Here is a 22,601-nt window from a genome sequence, read left to right on the forward strand (position 1 = left end):
AGATTGACGCCCTGGGGTCTGTATAGGCTTCTCAGCCTGGTGCATAGTGTACCTGACTCCTCAAAGGCCGGGATTGTTGTGCTGACTGACGCCCCACTGGGGTCTGTATCACTTTTTGCAGGCGCTGAAGCCTAGTGGAAGACATGCGCCCAGGGGCTGTAACACCCTTACATTAATATTCATAATGATTGAAGCCATGTGGGTGGTGTCCCTGGGGCTGTGACCTCTCCCTGAATGGGAGCCTCTGCTTTTTATTGAATTGCTGAACTCCAGCCCCAAATCGGCAAAGCCTAGCACTTGGCCTCCTAATTCCAGTGCCTGCCACTCTGTTCAGCGTTTTCATAGTGCTGCAGGTGGGCTTGCTCTGCGCTGAGTAAAGGTTGTCTAACCTATATCCAGATAGCTGACACCTGTGATTATAGCGGAGAACCCGCTTTCAGTACCCCTCTAAGGTGTGAGCACACATTGTCATGGAGGGAGAGGGGGATGAATTTTATGGGAAAGATCTCCTAGATGCCTTCCCATGGGATGATTTCTGCGCTGTGGTGGATGCCTCGATTTACTTCACAGTTGAGGAGGCAGTTCTCATAGAGCAGTGTTTAGCCAAGCAGATTGCTCAGGAGTGTACTAAATGGGGCTACACTCAGGTCCCCAGTGCTCAGAGCTCACTCACTCCCTCCAGCCCCCTCCCCCCCCCCCCCAGCCAAATGTAGGGGAACCCACCCCAGTCAAACTCCCCCGGGAGGAAGGGGTGGATCGAATGCTTTCAAGCACCTCAGGGAGGCATTCTTGAATCGGGCCCCACCGGCCTCTGGACCTGGGGAGTCTGTTTGGGAATCCGCCAATACACCACCGCCCTCAGATGATGATGCCCACAGGGACACAGAGGAAGAGCCTGGCCCTTTGCGACCATGGTGCCCCTTCTTTACCCTTCCGGCTGCAGAGCCTGCGCCGCAGGATGACTGATCCGATATACTGTCCCCCGAGTAGCTCATACACCCGCGGTCAGTGGAGGAGACTTTTTCCCCTAAAATAGCTGCATATGTAGCAGTGTGGATCAGAACCCCGCTGGGTAAGGACGCCCAAAATTGTCTAAAGGCTGAATGCCCACACCCCTTCTTGGTGAACAAGGTAGTGTTGACCCCAGAACTGGGCCCTATAATGGCTACCTTCTTAACTAAGTTTATAAAGGATCCCAAATGGGCATTGACAGATACTGGTGGGCATGATAGGGTAATGTCCTGGATGCTCTTAACCTGCTCACCAGGATACTGGATATGGCAGAGGATGCAAAAGCCTCTGGAAAACTTATTTCCCCCAGACTCTTTCTGGATGGGCACAGCGAGCGTTGGCCTTTATGGGCAATGCAAATTGTGCCCTAACCACAGAGCAGAGGCGCTCTTTTCTGATAAAGTGGACCCAAAGCTAGGGGACCTGGCGGATTCAGAGGCTGGGGTAGTGGCGCATGGTGGCCTGTTTGGGGAGCCTTTTATCAGGGAATTGGGGAAGTTTGTTAGTAACCTTCACCTCCCTTGACCAAGCCCAGTCATCCATTAAAGTGTTTTCCTCACAAGTTTTCTGTGGGGCCGGCCTTGGCAGGGGTCGGTCGGCCGGGCCTACTCCCAGTAAGCTCAAAGGGGGAAGGCTCCAGACGCGGGCAGTACCAGAATCAGGCTTGCTTTGGAAATTTTCCAATAGACCCGCGGATGGTGTTCCAGAGTCAGAGGATACATGGGATACAATGCTGCCTCTAATGCCAGTGTTGAAGGTAGGGGCCGCCTAGCGTCCACTTCACACAATTGTCACTCCATTACAAACTATGCATGGGTATTGCAACCAGTTTGAGGCTTCCACATAGAGGTTTGCGGGTCTCCCTATCAGGTTACAAGGCCCAGGCCACTGCCGTTCTCACAGGACAAGGTGGCCCTGGCGGATGCAGAGGTGACCTCACTGATCGGGAAAGGAGTTATCTGCTCCACTGCTCTTCGCAGGGCTTCATAAGCAACCATTTTCTGGTAGACAAATTGGATCGGGGACAAAGGCCGGTTATCAATTTATGCGAATTCAACAAGTGGCTGATCTATTGCCTCTTCAAGAAGGAGGGAATCCATCTCCTGCGGGATGTCTTGCGCTTACGGGACTGGCTAGTACGCCTGGACTTGAAGGATGCTTACCTAGCTATTCCCATTTTTCCGCCCAAGAGGCATTTACTCCAGCTCTTCGGCCCATGGTGCTTCCTGAAGGTTCTCCGGTTGTTTGTTGAACATCTCAGAGCCCAAGGTATGCATACGCCTGATTGTCTACCTGGACGATATGTTTCTGTTGAGGCAGGATCCCCGTCAGTTGTCGGCGCACTTTCAGTTAGCAATTTCCTTGCTGGAAAACCTCAGCTTTATCAACGCGAAGAAATCCGTCCAGACCCCATTCCAGATAGCAGTGTTCTTGGGGTTTGTCATAGACTCCACTGGGGCTACATTGAGTGTTCCTTTGAGGAAGGCGACCAAAATCAAGCACGAGCGGCAGCATATGTTGGTCAAGCAGAGGTTGTCTCTCAGACAGATTGCCTGCTTGGTGGGCCTGCTGTCCTCATCCATCCGGGTGATTTTTCCAGGCCCTTTGCTCTACCGTGCGCTTCAGCGCCTCAAGGTGACATACCCAAGGAAAGTGATTCTCAACAGGTATCATTTAAACAAGACAGATAAGTCGTATGTACAATACATTACAATAGGAATAAGGAAGACTCTGAAAGAATTAGGTAGAAAAAGGTCATGATGTATTAGATCAAAAAAGGTTTTACAAAAATGACATACAATAATGTAAATAAACAAAATAATGGAACAGTTGTATCAGCACTGTACGTAAAATGAATGACGTATAAGAACAACCCGAACTTGTACTTGGTGCTTAGAAGTGTACGTGACACGAAGACGGTGACGCAAGTGACAAGGTGAAGTCAGCTGAGGACGGCGCAGAGTGAAGTGATGGTGAAATTTAGAAAATATATACAAAGGTTCTGAATTTAATTTCTTTACAGTAGAATTACTTGAATATACAAAATAAGGAACCATAGGGCCATCAGTTTAAGCTGAGGAGTCGATGGCGTTTCGATCCGAGCAATTTGGGATCATCATCAGGACTGGGCTGTCATATTCAAAAAGTGCTGTAAACATGTATAACTTTAGAATACAGAGGGTCGCTAGAGAGTACGGGTAGATGAGAATCTGGACGTGGGTAATTGGAGAGGAATCCAGGGAAGGAGAGGTGAAAAGGTTACTGAGCCAATCGTGGATACTGCTCGTAAGTAGTGGGAGCAGCCAGGGGCCTTGAAAGGAGCAAATCTTGGTTTCTATGATTAATCTTCAGTTTGGTCGGCGCGTGAAGAGCGCGAAAGGTAATGACCGCCTAATGAATAGGGCGTCAGGGAAGGCGTCTGAATCAGCCGGCATTCAGCGTCCAGAGTGTGGCTCTTCAAGATGGAGGCCCTTTCTCAGTGGATCTCTTTGCCTCCAGGTTGGACCACCAGCTTCTTCAGCTGGAGGCCGGATCCTCTGGCAACAGCCATGGATGCCTTCCTGCAGGACTGGCACTTAGAGAGGGGCTACGCGTTTCCCCCGTTCGCGATGATCACCAGAGCTTTTGCCTAGATCAGATGCCAGCGGGCAGAGGTGGTGTTGATCACCCAGATTTGGAGGACTCAAGTTTGGTTTCCGGTTCTTCTAGAACTTTCTTGGCATTCTTCAATCCCACTCCACCTGTTTCTGACTTTCCTCCTCAATCCAGATCGGAACCCACATAAGATGGTCCTTGCAGTTTACTTAAGCTCATGGCATGGATGATTACAGGGGGTGATGATTGATTCCAGGCCTTTCGGAACAAGCTGAGGACCTCCAGGTTAAGGCATGGTCTGAAGGAACAATCAAACACTATAGATCAGTTTGGAATAGGTGGTATCATTGGTCTACGTGAAGGAACCTCAATTTGGTGGCACGGATGTTGTGTAGTTCTTACATTTGTTGGCTGACCTGGCTAGGAAGAGTCTGGCGTATCGCTCTATCGATACCTTGTGCTCAGCCATCTCGGCGGGACATGTCCCTGTAGAAGGGGTCCCGATCAGGAAACCTTTTGTTTGCAGGGTTTTACGGGGCATAAGGCTATCTTTTCCTCCGGAACCACACTACTCGGCCCTTTGAGATGATAATAGGGTTTTAAACCTGTTTCTCTTGTGACAGCCTAATCTGTTCCTTTCAAGGAAGGAGTTATCTGCGATGCTTGCAAGGTTACTCTGCTTGGTGTCTTGCAGGAGTGCTTTGGCTGTTCAAGCTCTTGACATCACGGGAAGATCCTTCTCTCCTTCGGGGGGAGGGGGGGGGGGCACCTTTACAGTGACTAGATGTACAACGTCCAATACCAAGGTGATTGAATACCCAGATTTTCCAGAATCACCTAAGTTATGTGTTGCGGAGTGTCTTAAAGCCTATGTGTCAATGTCAGAAGAGTTTCGGCCCCCTTAGAAATGCCAGTTTCTAATCGCCCTCAGGAAACCGCACAAGGTAGTGTCCAACCATAACCCACGGTGTGCGTTGGGTGATGCAGGAAACTAGATTAGACTTTAAGATTGTGGGGGCGCATTCTGCCCATGGAGCAATGGCATCTTAAGCTTTTTCTCTGGGGGCTCGATTGGAACCACCAACTTGAAATTGGTGGTAATTGACGAATTCCTTAAAAAATGTACTTTATAATTTTTTTTTTAAGTGCCATGTAGCACACATCCATGCCCTTAGGGCATGTATGTGTGCCACATGTGCACACAGGCACATTTCAGGGGTGCAACAGGGTGTCCTTTGGACACCCTGGCACCCTTGAAATACCTCCCGGTATTACCGATTCGGTAATACCAAATCGCTAATACAGAATGGCTTTAGATTCATTCCTAGGGGCCTCCAAGCCCATAGAAATGAATGGGTAGGTATTCCTTATTACCGATTCGGTAATAAGTAATATTAAGGAATCGGTATTTTTTACCGACTCATTACCTACATAAGAAATACCAATTTCTTAATACCGAATCGGTAAAATTCGGTATTAAGAATTCGGTATTTGTGGATTACCTACATCTGGCCCTTAGTTGGAGAGTGCTTGCTTCTGATTGGACCTGCAGCATTGTGGGAATGTTGGACGTTTTTTGTTTCTACCATTTCCAGTGTTTCATGGGAATTGTAGTTTTTCTCAAGTTAAAATGGCTGCTATTGTTAAAAGTGGAGAAAGATGAAGCATAATCCTCGCCTCTGAGTCCTTAATAGAATTGAAACTTTCCATTACGATAGCTAGGAAAATTTTCCTTCATCCACCTGGCTACTCCTCGTAGACATTGCTTAAAAGTGGTCAGGGCCTCATCCTTGTTTTCATGTACAGACATGAGAATTTGAGTGCCAGCAGTGTGAGATATTACTTGTTGTCCCTAAGATTCAATTTACTTAGCCAATGGTTCCAAATATATGTTCAACAAAGTAGGGCTCAAAGCTGAGCCCTGCGGAACTGCATAACAAAGTGGTTTGGTAGTAGATGTAAATGGCAGGAGATAAACTGCCTGAGATCTATCCTCGAAGGAGGATTTTATACAAGCATAGACATGTCCTTGAATACCAATCTTTCTTACCCTGTTCAGAAGAAGGGGATCAGATACAGTATCAAAAGCGACTGATAAATCAAGTAAGACCGACATGGCTGCGAAATCCTGGTTTAAATTTCCTTTAATAAGTTCTCTTGCTTCCAACAAGGCATATTCAGTACTATAGCCCAGTCGAAAGCTAATAGGGAAATCATGCAAAAGGTTATTTGATTCCAAGAAATGGATCATCTACTTATTAGCCAGTTTCTGGAGGCTCTTATTTGGTGCGGGTAGAAGGAAAATCAGTCTAAAATTACATAATATAGTAGGATCAGCTGTTGACTTCTTCAGTAGGGAAAGCGGTAGAACCTGTTTCCAGCACGAGGCAACATTAGCAGTTTTCAAGAAACTATTCAAAATGTTATTTAGCACTGGATTAATGGTGGAGGAAATTAAATTGATAATGTGCGGGGGACATGGATCACCAGGAGATCCAGATGTGCATTTGTCTAGTTTTTTGGCTGAGTCTTCAGGTGATATAGGATCAAAGGTAAATAATTCAGGTCCAATATCTAACATCTGATCAATAGAGTTAATAGGAGAAGTCTTTCCTGAAAAATTGAATTTATAGTTAGAATTTCCTCATGATTTGTTTTTTAGATAAATCGTTACTTAAGTCAGCTGATTCAGCTTAATAGTTTGAATTGAGCTTGATATGGCATGAATTATTATTCTTAATTAACTATCCTAGTGGTTCTATAAAATTATTCATGCTGTGAGGCATAGTCTTTCCTTATCACCAATGCTGCAGTCTAGAAGGAGATATTCCTAACAAGCGGGCCTGTATAGAGCAGGAAGAAGATAATAACTACTTGTTCTAGTCCAGTCTCTAGAAAATTTCCTCATCAGTGGTTGTCTTCACAAATGTTTAGGTATCACTCTTGTTTTCAGGTGGGGGTTTGTGCATTATACCACACCATCAAGCAGCTTCATGTCAAGCTTTGGTGAAAAAACCACTTTGAGGACATTGTTTTTACTGGTCTAGTACTTTAAAGAGGTCAAGCTTTACATAGGTATTTTGCCATTCAGGGCAGTATGCTTAGCCTTTAAATATCCTGTGTACCAGGCTCAAGATAAAGATGTTTTTCAGATATACCACCACTACTAATGCATAACACTGAGGTTTCATTGAATTTCAGATCCACCAATGCTTTGTCCATGTAGTGCACAAAGTCTTGCAAGGATGTAAGACACAGTACATCAGCGGTATAAAAACATAACTGCAGTTGTGCAGCAGTCCGTTTTCTGTTGGAACCTTGGTGTCTCTTCACAGAATTGGAGCAGCTGTGAACTGCATACAACGTTTAGGCCTTTTTACTGTCTCTCGAAAGAATTTGGATAGTGAACTGGATTTAAAGGAAAATAAAACATTTGTGGTTAAGTACCAGTTGAGTCTTACAGGATTCTTTATGCTGATGGAAGTGCTTTATGTTTTTTGTGCCTCTGCTTCATTCCTGGTGTACAAAATACCTTCCATCTGCTAGCAATAAAAGGAGACCGATGTGCATTTCAAATGTAAAACCCAATTTAGAAAACAAATACATAAATTGTTGAGTTGTGTTACCCAAACCGGGAAAGCAGTAAGAGGGGTAATTGGATTGAGGTAAAGTAACATATTGTATTGTCATGTATGCTATTTGATAATGGTTCTTTTAGAAAATGTCAATATTGTTGTATTCTAAATAAAACAATTTTTGTGCAGGAGAGTTGAAGACTTACAGTTCCGTGTTGAGGAAGAGTCCATTACCAAAGGCGATTTAGAGGTAAAAAGCAATGGGCTCAGTAAATGTAGTTTCCCATTTTGTTTTGAAATCAATAAAATTACCAAGTTGCAGGTTGTTTTCAGGACGGTTAATAAAGTATAAAATAATATACGGATCGTAAACATTTCATATGTAAGGCAACTGCTAAACCAATGGACTTGTATCATAAGCAGATATAGGAGGATGAAGAGCCTTCAGTGAGTGAACATTGGACATGTCTGCTAAAGCTGGATGGTTGCAGTGGTGTCACAGTAATTAATTCTTTGTTCAGCTCCAACCTTTCCACTGATCTTTAATGTGCCTTGCTAATGCTTTTTAAAATCTTTCTTAAACAATAAAGTAATAAAATATGTAAATAATGTAAAACTGGCAGGTCATTTCAAAACATTGCCCACAATGGAAATGCTTTATCGATATATATATATATATATATATGTTGATCGGCATTGTCAGAAATTTACATGTGCTTAAATCCACATCTTGCATAAACTGTGCTAAAATTAACCACTGAATGCTGATTGTTAGTGTTCATGTAGAAAGATTATTTGCTTTGCTGAGATTCTAAACAAAATTTAATATATCAGGTAACCTGATAAATATTGTTCATTGCTCGTTTAATGAAATGTACAAATTAAGATCCTCAGAGCTTAGTAAAGAGATGAGATCTCAAACTGCCAGTTTTATCACACAGAATTATTAAAAGATAGACGTTGGATGTCTTCAAATAAAAGGCCAAAATATTTCAAGATCCAATAAATTCTTGGCAATGTATCATTAATTATTTAGGTATAAATTCCATGTTACTCATCTCAGCCATTCTTTAAACACTAAGATGACCCCAAACAACACTGATAAGTCACTTTTTATGAAGTTCTCAGTGTTATCAGTTTCTTTAAAACCCACGTAGGTTTGGTGTGTCTTCATGAAAATGTTATGTGCTTATACTAAGAACCTTTAGATTTATTTTGAATAATTCTTAGATGAAAGGGGGAAGACATCCTACGTTGTTATTCTACAGATTGTTTTTATTCCAAATGCTTATTGATACACTTTACCACTAACTGCATAATTGGTTTGTAAAGCATTTACATATAATTGCATGTTGCTTTCAGATCAAGTTAAACAATTGTTTAAGTGAATGTTTATTATTAACTCTGTAAACCCCTTTATTTAGAAAAACAGAAAATCTAAATGGATGTTTGCCAGGTATCATTTGAAACATGCTAAATCACTAATGCAAAATACCTTTTAGGTTTTGGAAATGGGAACACACATTAGACCTAATTCTCTTTCTTCTGTCTGATTTGGTTATGAAAATGGTTCTTAGTTCCAAATATTTTATATCTTTTAATCAACAGAAATTGTCTGGTAAAATTTCAGTAGAGGTAGCGTTGTACAATTGTTGGGTACAGAGAGCATTTATAGTGTATTCCTTCTTTTCATTTATTGCCACCTTCGCATGTGATGGATTGTAGAGTGTCTTTTAAAACTCACTCCTTCAATGTGATCAAGATTTAACTCCCAAGATTGCTTAAGTTCTTCCAAGTAAAGCATTTCAGCAGTGACGTCAAACCTAGATCATTCAACAACATAGTTATAATTTAGTAGTGGTACTGCATATTATTTTGTGACAAGGACAACAGTGAAGTCACAGACAGTATTTTGTTGTATAACCTCTTTTTGTTCGGCAGCTTCATCTCTAGAGGCGTACAGCATCATGAACATTAAGTTCTCTTTTACTTGATTGATTTCCATTTTTCAGATCTTACTAAAACAAAAAATATAGACCTGTGGCATTTGATATTATTGAAGATAATTATTTCAAGCATATTTTATGTGTTAAAGGCTCTTGTGTTTTGTTTTATTTTTTATTGTTAATGGTCTTGAAAAATCTTAGTGGTGTGCTCCGTTATCAAATACAGGTTATGGTTCCGTAGCACTGGCTATGCTGTTTATTTACAGGCAATAATTGTAAATCCAACTCTTGACCTAACTTGTGATAAGGTTAAGAACATTAAGAGGCTTTGAGCAGATAATAGAACTCCCCTAGACTTCAAAGACATGTTTAAATAGTCAACAGTCTTTTATGCTTTTCACTCCTAGATTGTGTAGGAAGATCCCACTTTCAGAGACTCCTGGTAGGTTGCAACTTAATGAAAAGTCAGTAATTCAAATTTCAGGAAATACCTGGGCCCTACTAGATAAAGCCTTAAACATTTCCTTTGTGTTTATTGATTCAAATGTTAGTGTTTCTCTAAGAAGTTCATTCCCAAGTGTCAATCTTGAAATCGTGACAAACCAAATCATTTGAATTTTAACACATTTTAATTGACCTGTGAAATTAAAGTGGACTTCATTGTTATTGGTAGACTTGCATAAACTCGGAACAGTTGAGCACCGTTTCCAGTAGTAAATGAGGATTCTTTGAAGTGAGATTTAAGATTTCAGTTCAGCTTCATTGCATCAATCAATCAATCAGGGAATTGGAAGCGCACTACAAACCTGTGAGGGTCTCAAGGTGCTGGGGGGGGGGGGGGAGGTAGTAGCTCCGGTTAGTTGAGGAGCCAGGTCTTGAGGGTCTTCCTGAAGATGTGCAGGGTGGGGGCACATCTGATGTCGATTGGGAGCTCATTCCAGGTCTTGGCCGCAATGTTGGAGAAGGTTCTCCCACCTGTTCTTGCTCTGGGGATGCGCAGGGGTTTCGGCGAGGTCGCTGGAGCGGAGGTTCCTCTTGGGTGCATGGAATGAGATTCTATCGTTGAGATATTGGGTCCGGTGTTGTGGAGGCATTTGTAGGTGTGGGTGAGTATCTTGAAGGTTACTCTCTTCTCAACGGGGAGCCAGTGGAGGTTAAGCAGGTGTTGGGTGATGTGTTTATTTTGAGGGATGCCGAGGACGAGTCTGGCTGCGGTGTTCTGTATGGTCTGGAGCTTACAGAGCAGAGACTTGTTGATCTCGGTGTAGAGGGCGTTTCCGTAGTCCTGTCTGCTGGTTATTATTGCATGGCTGAAGGTCTTCCTTGATTCGGGGGGGGGGGGAGATCTATTTGAAGGTCTTTCGGAGGATGCCGAGGGTGTTGAAGCAGGTGGAGGGGACGGCGCTGACCTGTTGGGTCATGGAGAGGGAGGAGTCAAGTCTGATGCCGAGGTTTCGGGCGTGGTCCGTGGGGGTGAGGGGGCTGCCGAGGACAGTGGGCCACCGGGTGTTGTCCCACACAGAGGGGGAGGGGCCGAGGACCTCATTCTTCTCTGAGTTGAGCGTCAGGCAGCTGCTGTTCATCTAGGATGCAACGTCCTTCGTCCCTTCTTGGAAGTTGAGTCCAGTGGTGATGGCTACCTTGGTGAGAGAGAGGATGAGCTGGGTGTCGCCAGCGTAAGATACTATGCTGAGTTTGTGATGTCTGACGATGGCAGTGAGGAGGGCCATGTAGATGTTGCAGAGCGTGGGGCTGAGCGACGATCCTTGGGGTACTCTGCAGTTAATTGCCGTGGGTTTGGAGAGGAAAGGTGGCAGTCTGATTCTTAGGGTTCTGCCGGTGAGGAAGGAGCGGAGCCAGTCGAGGGTGGTTCCCTGTAAGCCGGCGTTGTGGAGTTTGGCGGTGAGTGTGCAGTGGGAGACGGTGTTGAACGCTGCAGAGAGTTCAAGTAGGATCAGGGCCGCTGTATGCCCTTGGTCGAGGAGGGTGTGGATGTTCTCTGTGGCTGTGAGTAGAGCGGTCTCAGTGCTCCGGAATCCTGATTGGGAGGAGTTGAGGATGCAGTTTTCTTCGATTAATTTTATTAGTTGCATGACACTTAAGTTGTTTCCTACCCCAAGTTTGTTACAAATTTTATGGTGTCATGGAGCCTGAGCTTGAAGTAATAAAGTGTATAGTTTTGGTATGTTTTACAGTTCATGCAAATGTTCTCAAATATAAGCAGCCAGTTTAATTGAGCATCTTCTCTTTTTTCATAAGTGTGAATATTTATTGAGACCACATTAAGGTGTCTGGTTTGAATGTGTTTCCAGGCGCACTGCATCACATACAAGTAATCCGAATTTCTTTGTGTGATTCAACCAGTATCCATTTTCCTCATGGCTCACATTCTTGTCTAGCTATGACTGCATGAGAAAGCCATTGCTTTCAGCAATAATGGGACAAGTTACTTTCCTTTTAGGGATTCTTGCTCCAAGATTAATGTTAACAGTTCCTCAGTTTGTGATATTAATTCCCAACCAGGTATGAGTTTTAGAGCAGCTTTCCTTTTGGATATTCATGTTAGTTGGGTAGGAAAGTTAAATATTCATAATCTCTTGAAGTCCTGAACCAATATATCCTCAAAATTTAGATTGTGACCTTGAATAACAATGGCCAAAATTGTTCATGAACGGAGAGTTTGGTCTTATATAGACAGAGTTGTTTCATTTAAAATTAATTCTATTAAATACTCTTTGATCAGTTTAAATGTTTTGTATCTGTTTTCCATTAGTATTTATGTCTCCCTGAAGTTCTAATGTGGAGTTTGGTGTTTCATGTGCAACATAAGTTCTAATCTTCTATGGTGTTCCTTGGAAGGTTCTAGGAAGAAATGGAAGGAAGTGAAAATGAGCATGTGCAAACATCCATGTTATTTAACAACCTAGCTAGAATATTTGTTTAATTTTCATTAGCGTTAACATTTGGCTACATTTATATGTAGTCTAGATTTTTATAGTTTGGATCAAGGAATAGTTTTCGTTTGAAAAATATTTGAATACTACATAGCATGTACATCTATATTGGCGTGCTAATTGTAACAATAACAAAATAAATCTGCTAAAATTTGCAGTGTATATTGTGTTGCAATTACACATATGTATAAAGCAACAAATGTACTTATTTTTCCAGTGTAAACTGTAGTAAGCAAGGAAAAAGGGGTTTATAGCTTATTAAAATATTAATGTTTTTAATTTGTGCTGATACAGTTTTACTTATAAACTTAACTTACGCTGGCTGCATGTATCTTCCCTACTTTTTCTCCATCCTTCCTGTTGTTGTTTATCCCTTCCACCATGTCAACCTTTACCCATTTCTAGTCTTCTTCCTCACCCATTGCATTTTCATGTTAATTTTTCCCCTCTGCATCTTCTCTGCTCATCAGTGGTGGAAGGTACTGGCGGCACGGCCTGCATGTGGCTCCCTCCTCTTGTGCTGGCATGTGATGGTGGCACTGTTGTGTTCTCTTCCTTTCCCTTTTTACTAACAGACGCAGACCAAACTGGAGCATGCCCGCATTAAGGAGCTTGAACAGAGCCTGCTCTTTGAAAAGACCAAAGCTGACAAACTTCAGAGGGAGTTAGAAGATACTAGGGTAATGGTTTTAACTATTTGATCAAACTAGTTTTTTTCGTTGTGGAGACGTTCAAGTGAAAATTTCTAGTAGCACCGTTCTTCCATAACCAGCACTCAGACTAATAAGATGACCTAACAGCTCACAGTGGTTACAGCCATAAGAAGCACACCTCAGCCATTTAGTAGAGGCCCTGTAATGTGCTGCTTTACAGATTTAAGGTAAGGAAACGCATGTTTTGAGAATTGTTATTTTTAGCTGAAAAGGGTGATATGCTATTATTCATCTAAAGTGCAAGTTATTCTTTATTTTATTTTTCTATTCACCACTCTTTTTAGCTTTTTTTGTTAATGTTGATATTTAGAGCTTTTTAAGTTTGTGTTCTGCAGTCACAAGTTTAGAAATGCCCTGGTGGGTTTTTCTGATCCTCCAGCATCAGCCTCTCCTGAAATTGTAAGGCAAGAAAACTTGGTTTAGGATCAGCTCATGCCTGGAAATTTAATTTTAGCCTTATTCTTTTTTATGGCTAAGTTATTGAACACAGAATTCCCCGACTGCTCCCATCTGAAACCACATTTTCTTTATTACTGGTAGATATTTCTTAATTACTTAATGTTCAGTTTTGAGTATTATAGATGCCTCCCAGTTATTCATTAAAGCGATCACATCAGCAGAGAGAATGTGATTCCCACACTCTGTGAGCTTCAAAAGAAATATCTGTTTTAATAATGTTTATGGTAACACCTTTTATGAGAGGTGTTGGAAAACCACTCCCACACTGGAAGGGTGGTGGTGTTCTCCCAGACATACAATGTGGTAGCTTGGCTCGAGTGGTCAGGAATCAGGCTCCGTGCTAAGCATACAACATACCCATACAATAACCATGCGTGCATCCGTTCCAAAAACGACTCTACACCGTAAAAATTATGAAAATATCTTTCTTTATCTTCTTTTTCTCTTAGTTGCTGATTAGATAAATAAATAACAATCACAATATACAAACTTTTTAAATAGTGCAGGTCAAATAAATACTGGCTTAATGATTCAATAAACAGGGGTGATCATAAATAATGAAGGCATAAATATAAGTGCAATACATACAGGCAATTAAATATTCTGAGGCAATAAATACTGTAAACCAATAAATATTGTGCATCAATAAATACTGTGGACCAATAAATACAGTGAAACAATAAATAGGTTAAATACAATAAATACAGTGCCCCTAATAAATAATTAAAAGCTGACAGTGACACTCATAGAATCAGATCACATTTGAATTCCTAAGGGCTGATTTGGCCCAGGCACAGCTTGTGGGGATGTGGAAGGCTTGAGGGTGTCTACTCCCTGGCTTGGACAAGGCTGAGGCCTAAACTGAGGTAGATCAAGGGGGGAATCCCAGAGACCTGGCTCTCTCACTCCACACAACCCCTCTAAATTAGTCTCAGCTCACCCCCTGGCACAGTCAGGTTGGTTCCAGCGCCTCCCTAGCCCCTTAGAGCAGTCTCTCAGGTCTCCACAGGGCCTTAGGTGCCCTCTACTCCACTTACTGCCCTTTTTCTGATGCTCCGACGCCGCTGGAGTCGTGTCGACGCCGTGAGGCGGTTCCGATTCGATGTCGGCGGCCTCGGCGCAATGTCAGTTCTTGACGACGCCGGTAGGCGGTTCCGGTTTCGATGTCGGCGGCCTCGGTTCGATCTCGACCTCCGATTCGATGGCGTCGGGCAGTCTTTACTCGATGTCGACCTCGGGCGGCTCCGGTCCGATGGCGACCTCAGCTTCGATGACGTCGGCCGGCCTTGGCTCGATGTCGACTTCCGGCGACTCCGGAGTGCGATCCTCACTCCCGACCTCCGGTGCTCCTTTCCTCAGGTTTCCGGCGACTCCGGAGTGCGACCTCCACTCCCGACCTCCGGCACGATTCTCTCAGGTTCCGGCGACTCCGGAGTGCGATCTCCACTCCCGACCTCCGGCACACTTCACCTCGGTCTCCGGCGACTCCGGAGGGCGGACTTCACTCCTCCGATGACGCCGCTCACTCGACCTCGGGTGACTTCCTCCTCGACCTCTGGTACTCCTCACGACCTCTGACGGCGCCCTCTCTCGACCTCTGGCGGCTCCGGGTATGACGTCCGCTTTCCAGTCGGCGCCGCTTCTCCACCTCGGGCTCCAGGTCTCAGGCTACTCGACGTCGGACTCCAGGGAAACCAGTTTCCAGGTCAGGATCTTGCTGTTCTCTGTTTCCAAGGCCTGTTCCTGCTGTCCAGGTCCTTAGGATGGTTTTTCTTGCTTCTTCCCACTCAGGGCTCCAGGCTGGGCTCAGTCAGTAGGGACTAGTATCAAGGGTGGGTTTATGGACCCCACTCCAGGCACAAGTTTCCACCCCTGCTGCTTCACTCCTTCCTTCTTCAAGTTTCTGCTGCTCTCTCCTCACCAGTCAGGTGCCAACTGCCAGCTCCAACTGCCAACTCTCTGTCTTAGCTTCCCAACATTCTAAACCGCCTCCAACTGTCACAGGGTTCTGGAATGTTCTGGAAGGTGCTGGTAGGTTCCAGTGGATGCTGGTGATGTCACAGGTGGCCCCCATTTTGTGCTCCAGGCCCTCAGACAGAAGTTTCAGGGGTAGGTAAAATGGCTCCCTGAATCTGCAGCAACACTAAAAAATCTGGTGGTTCCCAAAAAGGAAAAATTCAAACAGGGTTTGAGGCAAAAGTGGGACAAAATAAATAATGATGAGGAGGGACCACCCAAAGGGCTGACAGGTCTAACAAGAGGACATTATATAGCCATGAACACAGACCGTGCAGAAAGAAACAAGTGAAGTAAATAGTTCATGAAATCCCCTGTTCTCGTAAACCAGCAATTTTGTTTCCTCACCACTAAAATGGGAAAATTTGTGTTGGCCTCGGATAGCACCTTTAAAAACATCAAGGACAAAACTACTACCTTTTCTCTCTCTCATTGAGGGTTCTTTTACCCAAGCATTCTGACTCAAAGAAAATGTATGCCAGTTGCTGAAGAAACTGTTTCGGATGGATACTTCTATCTGCATATCCCTCACTTTAGAATATCCCCCAGGTGCTAGGCTGGACCTGGAGAATAGATGCCATTTTGTGGCTCCATGGTGATTACATACCACCTGTGCAGGTGACAGACCAGTGATTCATATAAAAGCGATCCCCACATGCTGATGTCAGGTCATTTCTTCCAGTTCAATCTGGTTCTGATCTAGTTCTTCACTTCCTCCTGTTTCAGTCTTCTGACGACTCCAAACAACACTTTGAACAGTGTGCTAGGGAACGATGTTCCACCGAAAACAAGATTCAAGCAGTTCCCAAATATTGGGAGTAGATTTCAGTCGCAGACCCGCATGAGGTTTGCCCTTGGTACCTAGGTTCTGTCCACAACTTAAAGTTGCGTGACAGATGCGCCCTAATTCACCTAAAAACAGTTTGAAACCTAGAGCCGAAATCTTATATCATCTAACACCAGAAGTAGTTGCTGTCTTCACCTGCCCCTGTTCCACGTCCAGGCCCTGTCCCATTCCCGGTGCCTGTTTCACGACCACTTCACTTCCTGCTCAAAATCTTTGGGTTCGTCCCAGCACAAGCATATGAAGCAAAGACTGTCTCTGCCACTGTGGCTCCAAAGAGACGACGTGAGGGTGTTGAGATTTAAGTTGCACTCCCTCAAGGTCACTGGCCACAGAACCAATTCGTCAGTTGGTCCAGAGTTTCCTTGACCTTTGTTGACCTTGCAGCAGAGTAGGGCCTTCAAAAAGGCCATAATGCACATCTTCAGCATGCGTCCGGTTTCCTCTGGTGTGCCTTCAGGCCTAGCGGATCCTTTCCTACGGGGCTAGTTACCTGGCCTAGAGTCTATGTTGTCTCTGGTACAGACTTCCACTCTGGCCCGAGATCAAAGCCGGTCCACAACACTGATACTGACTCCACAAGCACCGGTTGATGAACTGATGGCAACTCATCGTTGGACCCTAAACCGATTTCCACTTGAGCACAAGGTATGAAATGAAAGACTTGCAGCCATACTCCAATCTGAAACCTCTACCGCAACACAACTATCAGCAGATAGTTTCTATTTTGGTTATGACTCTGATCCTGTGCCAAGATACTGATGATGATGATGATGAGAATGATGGAGGGGGAGATAGCTTGATTCCCCCTCATTGTACTGATGATGCCTTTTACCTTAATTTCCAAACCCCCAGGAGGCTTGGTACCTCCCTTTAAACGGAGCTTGAGTCGCCACATAGGCTGCCTACGGAAGAAAATGCCTTATAGACAGTGGTAGTTTGGAGGGTGGTTAAGGTACAAGAATTACAGCTACCTTCTATTGAGACTAATTAAAATGTTACAAAAAATGTTCAGCCTGTGCCAGAAACATAAAACTTGTGCTTCCATTCAATGATGCCCTATGGGTATTTTGATGGGTACCCGATGGAAATCATTTTCTTGCCTGCCTGTTAGGTGACATAGGCCAGTGTCCGTCGGCACAGATTTTTTTTTTACCAAGCAACCCTACTCCAGTAAGTCCTAAATAATTTCTGCGCAATCCTCCGGATAGAGAATCCAAAAGGATTTATGCCTTTGGGCAAGAAAATGTTTCCTTCTGCCAGCCTTCCACTGGGATCCTAAGCATAGTCTGTTTTTTTGAGCAACATACACATGCTCCTTGAGATATGGCTAGTGAGATCTTTCCGGCAGTTATTGAGGACCTTAGTGCCTCTTTGGATTGGATGTTCAATGACAGTCAGGCATGTGAGGGCCAAGATTCAACAGTTTCTCCCTGCTTAGCGATCCATCAGGTCCGACAGATGGGTCTTGCAGATTCTGCAAGGTGCTACGCCCTATCTTTTCTCTCCTCTGAACCCAATATTCCTCCTGCACCAGAATGAATTTCTGAGGAACATCTGTACATTCTTCCGAAGGAGGTATGCTTGTTGCTGTACAAGCCTGCCGTGTAGCCAGTACTAGGTTTGGAGAAAGATGGAGGTTATTTCTGCTATTTCCTTGTCCCAAAAAAGGATGAAGGCCTCAGACCTATTTTGGACCTTTGATCCCTGAACGCCTTCTTGAAGAAGGACAAATTCAAAATACACTGTCTTAGATTCGTTCTGCCCTGTTCCCAGGAGATGAGATGTCGTCCTTGGACATGCATGACACACATTTTCAAGTTCATGTCCTGCACTCCCACAGGCGTTGCCTGCTTTTCAAAGTGGGCCAAGAGCACTTTTAGTTTGCCTTGCTCACCTTTGGCCTCATAGTTCCCCTAGAGTTTTCCTGAAAGTGATGGCGTGGTCGCTGCACATCTTCAAAGATCAGATGTTCCTGTTTGCTTGCTGTAAGCTTTCATGGGCTACCCCCGGACAACAGCAGAACTCCTGACATCGTGGGTGTTTACCATACCAAACCAAAGTCCAAAGGCTTTTCCTCTGCTTTAAAAAGTCAGAGACATTCGGGCTGTGATTCTGATACTGCAGGCTTGATCCCATATCCCAGTGAAGGTGGTTCGAAGGCTACTTGGCATTTTAGCCTTATGCTTTCTCCTTGTCCATTACACCAGGTGGCACATGTGATCCCTGCAGTGGAGCCTGAAATTCCAGTTGGTGCAGCATGTAGGCTGTCTTTCGAGCACCATCCATGTCCCAGAGGATATTGCCCAATATCTACACTGGTGGCTAGCCTGTAGCAGGCCTCTCTCCCGTTCCCACTCAGAGCGGACAGTGGTGACTAGTGCATTCCTACTGGGTTTGGGGGACAGGTGTTATTTGGGGGGCAGTGGAGCTCAGAGTCATCTGGTCTTCAATAGAGGGCCAGTTCCACATCGACCCACTGGAGGTCAAGGCCATCCTTTTGGACCTGATGGCTTTCCTGCCATTTATCAAAGCGAGTCTGGTGCAGGTTCTCATAGACAACACTACTGCCATGTGATACTGAAGCAAGCAGGTGGGGTAGGGGGGCAGGAAGGGATTAAGTCCTGGGCCACTGGAGGCGGCTGAAGCACCAGAACATCCTCCTGATTGCCACCCACCTGGCACGGTCCCTGAATGCCAGATCGGACAAATGAGAAGACTTCTTCTGCCACATTTTCTCAGAATTTATCCTCATAAGGAAACTTATTCATTCTCTATATTGCTCCCTGTCAAGATTCTAAAAATGCTGGACAGTGTCTAAAATAACACCATCTATGTAAGTGCCAGATTTAACCTAATTTTAACAGCTTTAACCTCTATTTTTCAGTGAAAAACAGAAGTGTACATAGCTAGTTCAGACTGTAGACAGCACATTTAGCCTTCATGAAGTGCCTATCCCAGGGAATTTATAAAACAGGAAATTCCAGGTGAGGGAATATAATATATCCAGGTCAAGGATCAAGCTGGGTCGTCTAAATCCTAATTTGAGTTCCCCCTCCTGTCGTATAGACTTGATAATGATGCTGAGAAGGTGAATTAATTAAGTTAAAATGTAAGTTGTAGTCTGAGGGTATGGAAAATCATGTACATGATCTTGGAGCAACTGCAGTTTCTCAGTAAAGTTCCGACTATAGAAGAAAATAGCTGATCTGATGGCTATATTGTATGTTGCGACATAGCTACTTCATCCAGGCTAAATCATAGAATTATGTAGGTCTTTTTCCCATGCTATTTATATTCTGTCACAAGATACTTTGAATTAAGATTAGCATTCCTCTTTTAAAATAGTGCAGTAATCTAAACCCTTGCTTCTGCACTACATTAAGAATATAATTGTGAAATTTGATGTATGACTTCCTGTTCACTCTCAAGGCCGTATTAAAGAAACACACTCATAACTGGTCTCCCTAAAATGTCTTTCTCCATTCAAAATAATTCTACATGAAGGAGCAAGTTTGAGGCTTAAGATGCTTCAACCACATTTCTCGGGTAACAAGCATCAGCCGAGAATCCAACAAATAACTTGTAGCAGCAGTCATTCTCTTGTTGAATAGATGATGGAAATACTCTCGTTTCTGATGGATACATCTGCCAGTGGATTCCTCACCTTGTGAATATCCCCTGCGCCAGCAACATTCGGAAACTTTTGTATCTCTCCACGCCGACGAGGACAACGTCACAGAGGCACGGCTCCACTCGCGGCTCCGCTGACTTCACTGGATCCATAAAAAGACCTCGTCGGCGTGATGACGTCAGTTCCCTTTTTTCCACGCCGTCGACGCTAACGGTTTTCTGGGACTCTCTGTAGCTTTGGCTAGTTACTTTGTTTTTCTGCTGTGTCTCTCTCTTTCTTCTTGCTTCCTGTTGAAGATGTTGACAAAAAAGTCCGGATTCAAGCCGTGCAGGGAGTGCGGCAAGCATGTGTCCATTACGGATCCGCACGAGGACTGTGTCTGGTGCCTGTCGTCGGATCACGACGTCGAGGGATGCTCTTGCTGCCGCAAGATGAGTACAAAAGCTTTGAAAGAAAGAGAAGTCAAGTTATTTATTGCCAGAATAAAAAAGGAGAAGAGGGGTCGAAGACGATCCAGGTCGAGGTCGGCATCGAAGTCGACGTCGGGACATGCTTAGAAGTCCAAGAAGCACAAAACGAAGAAGAGGCATGGTTCTCGACACCGTTCAGATAGAGAAGCGGCTCCGAGATCGGCTTCGCCTACTCGACGTCGTAAGGACTTTGTCTCCTTCTTCTGTCTCTATTCATGCTCCTCCTGTTGGCCTGACCTCTCCTGTGGCTTCACCGGAGCATTCTTCGGCTCCGGCTCCATCTCTGACGCCGGTTCATTCTCCGGCTCCGGTTGAAGAAGATCTGGCTCCTGATGAGTCTTCGACTCCGCTGGTTCCACCGTCGGCGCCGATCGGCCCGAGTCCGGTTATGCCTCAGCCTGAGCCATATCCCCCCTTTCCAGGTCCGGGTCAGGATCCTTTGCACTATTTGAATGCGATGTATGGGATCTTCAATAGAGCGATGTACCCCTCTGGAGCACCTTCGGGTCCCATGGGTCCGATGGCTTTCAATCTGGGGGTTCCTCAAGCCTATGCTCAGGCTCCATTTATGCCTTTTTTCCCGGCGACGCCTTCTTGGCGTTTCCCGGCGCCGAGGACATCGACGCCGCTTCCATCTTCACCGGCTCCAGCTCGACCTCGTTCGACTCCGGTGCTCCTCCGGCTCCATGTTCGACGCCGGCTCCAGCGCCGTCGGAGTCGGTTATGGCGCCCCTGACGCCGGTCTTGAGAATTAGGTCCAGGAGAAAGGCTCAAAGAGTCCTGGTTGAGGAGATGGAAGAGGGTGAACTCATGGAGTCTGATGATTTGTTTGAAGGGTTGAAAGGCTAGTGTCCTGAATTTATCACCAGAGTGGGAGATTACTCCTCCAGCTGATGCTCCCTCCAAAGATGTGGCTCCCTACCATATGGTTATTAAAAAGGCTGCGGAGCTTTTGGATCTACAGCTACCAACTGCTGAATTCAAGCCAAATATCCTCACTGAGGTTTTGCATTCTCCCTCCACTGTGTCCGAGCCCTTACTACCATTTAATGAGGCCATCACTAAACCAGTTTTGGAGGTATGGCGAAAGCCCTTTTCAGCTCCTGCAGTCTCTAAAACAGTGGCTAGAAGGTACAGGGCGGCTCCAGGAGATCCAGACTTTCTTACTTCTCCAGAAAGTCTGGTGGTTCAGGTTGCTTGCTCTGAGAGGTCTTCAGGTGCCTTTCCTCAGGGTCCTAGTGACCGGGACGCTAAAAAACTTGACCAGTCAGCCAATAAAGTCTTCTCTTCGGCCAGTATGGCTTTAAAATCGTCAAATGCCACCTGTCTTTTGGGCCGATATATCCATGCTCTCATGGATTCAGCAAAACAACTGGCCCCTAAGCTATCAGAGGAGGACAGACAGAACTTTAATGAGGTGCTATCAGACACTCAGGCGGCTGCACGCCAGGTTATCCAGAGTGGCCTGGAAACTGCGTACTCTGTTGCCAGAATTATGTGCTCCTCTGTTGCCACAAGGAGGAGTGCGTGGCTGAAATCGTCTGAGTTCTCGCCTGATGTGCAGGCAATGCTTCTGGACCTGCCTTTTGACGGTTCTGGGCTTTTTGGTAAAAAGGCTGATGCTGCGTTGGAGAGATTTAAAGAAAGCAAAGCAACGGCCAAATCTCTGGGTCTGCAGACACAACCTAGGGGTTCTTTTAGGAGATACAGAGGCTTTGGAAGGTCGTCCTTTCGGACCTACAGGCAGCCCCAGCAGCAGCAACAACAACAGCAACAGAACACCCTGTATAAGACCTACAGGGGCAGAATCAGAGGTCGTGCTCGAGGACGGCAGCTCTCCTCCTCCTCCTCCTCTTCCTCCGTCCCTCCCACCACTGCAAAGCAGCCCTAGATCCACCATTCTGGATCAAGTTGGTCCTGTGGGGGGCCAGCTAACCCATTTTCTACAAGATTGGGAATCGGTTACTACAGACCTTTTGAGTTCTAAATCTTGTAGAAAATGGGTACGCCCTTCCCTTTCGGGAATTCCCTCCAAATTACCCTCCTTGCCAAGGTGCTTGCTCGGAGGACCATCTTCTTTTCCTGCAGGAGGAGGTCCTTGCGTTACTAAAAAAAAGGTGCGATAGAGGTGGTTCCAGAGCAGGAAAGGGGTCAGGGAAACTACTCCAGGTATTTCCTGATTCCGAAGAAGGATGGCAGGCTGCGTCCAATCCTGGACCTCAGGATCTTGAATCTTTTTTTGAAGCAAGAGAAATTCAAGATGCTCACCCTTGCGCAGGTTCTTCAAGCGCTGCAACAGGAGGACTGGATGGTGTCGATCGACTTGCAGGATGCGTATTTTCACATCCCTATACTGAAGTCTCACAAGAAGTATCTCCGTTTTA

General features: G+C 45.0%; 1 protein-coding gene across 14 annotated transcripts in view; it reads left to right on the plus strand.

Annotated features, from left to right (window-relative positions):
- Positions 1-22,601, plus strand: part of CLIP1 (CAP-Gly domain containing linker protein 1) — a 712,474-nt gene that overhangs the window by 256,663 nt on the left and 433,210 nt on the right. For 10 of the 14 annotated variants that reach the window (XM_085636018.1, XM_085636008.1, XM_085636009.1 and 7 more), the window contains 2 exons: positions 7,371-7,431; positions 12,657-12,761. In XM_085636018.1, coding sequence (XP_085492144.1) covers positions 7,371-7,431; positions 12,657-12,761 — 166 coding nt within the window. The remainder of the gene's footprint in view (positions 1-7,370; positions 7,432-12,656; positions 12,762-22,601) is intronic. The other 4 variants (XM_085636010.1, XM_085636019.1, XM_085636014.1 and 1 more) reach the window with 1 other exon arrangement.

This window comes from Triturus cristatus, chromosome 11 (genome assembly GCF_964204655.1).
Source record: "Triturus cristatus chromosome 11, aTriCri1.1, whole genome shotgun sequence".
In the NCBI taxonomy this organism is placed as follows: Eukaryota; Metazoa; Chordata; class Amphibia; order Caudata; family Salamandridae; genus Triturus; species Triturus cristatus.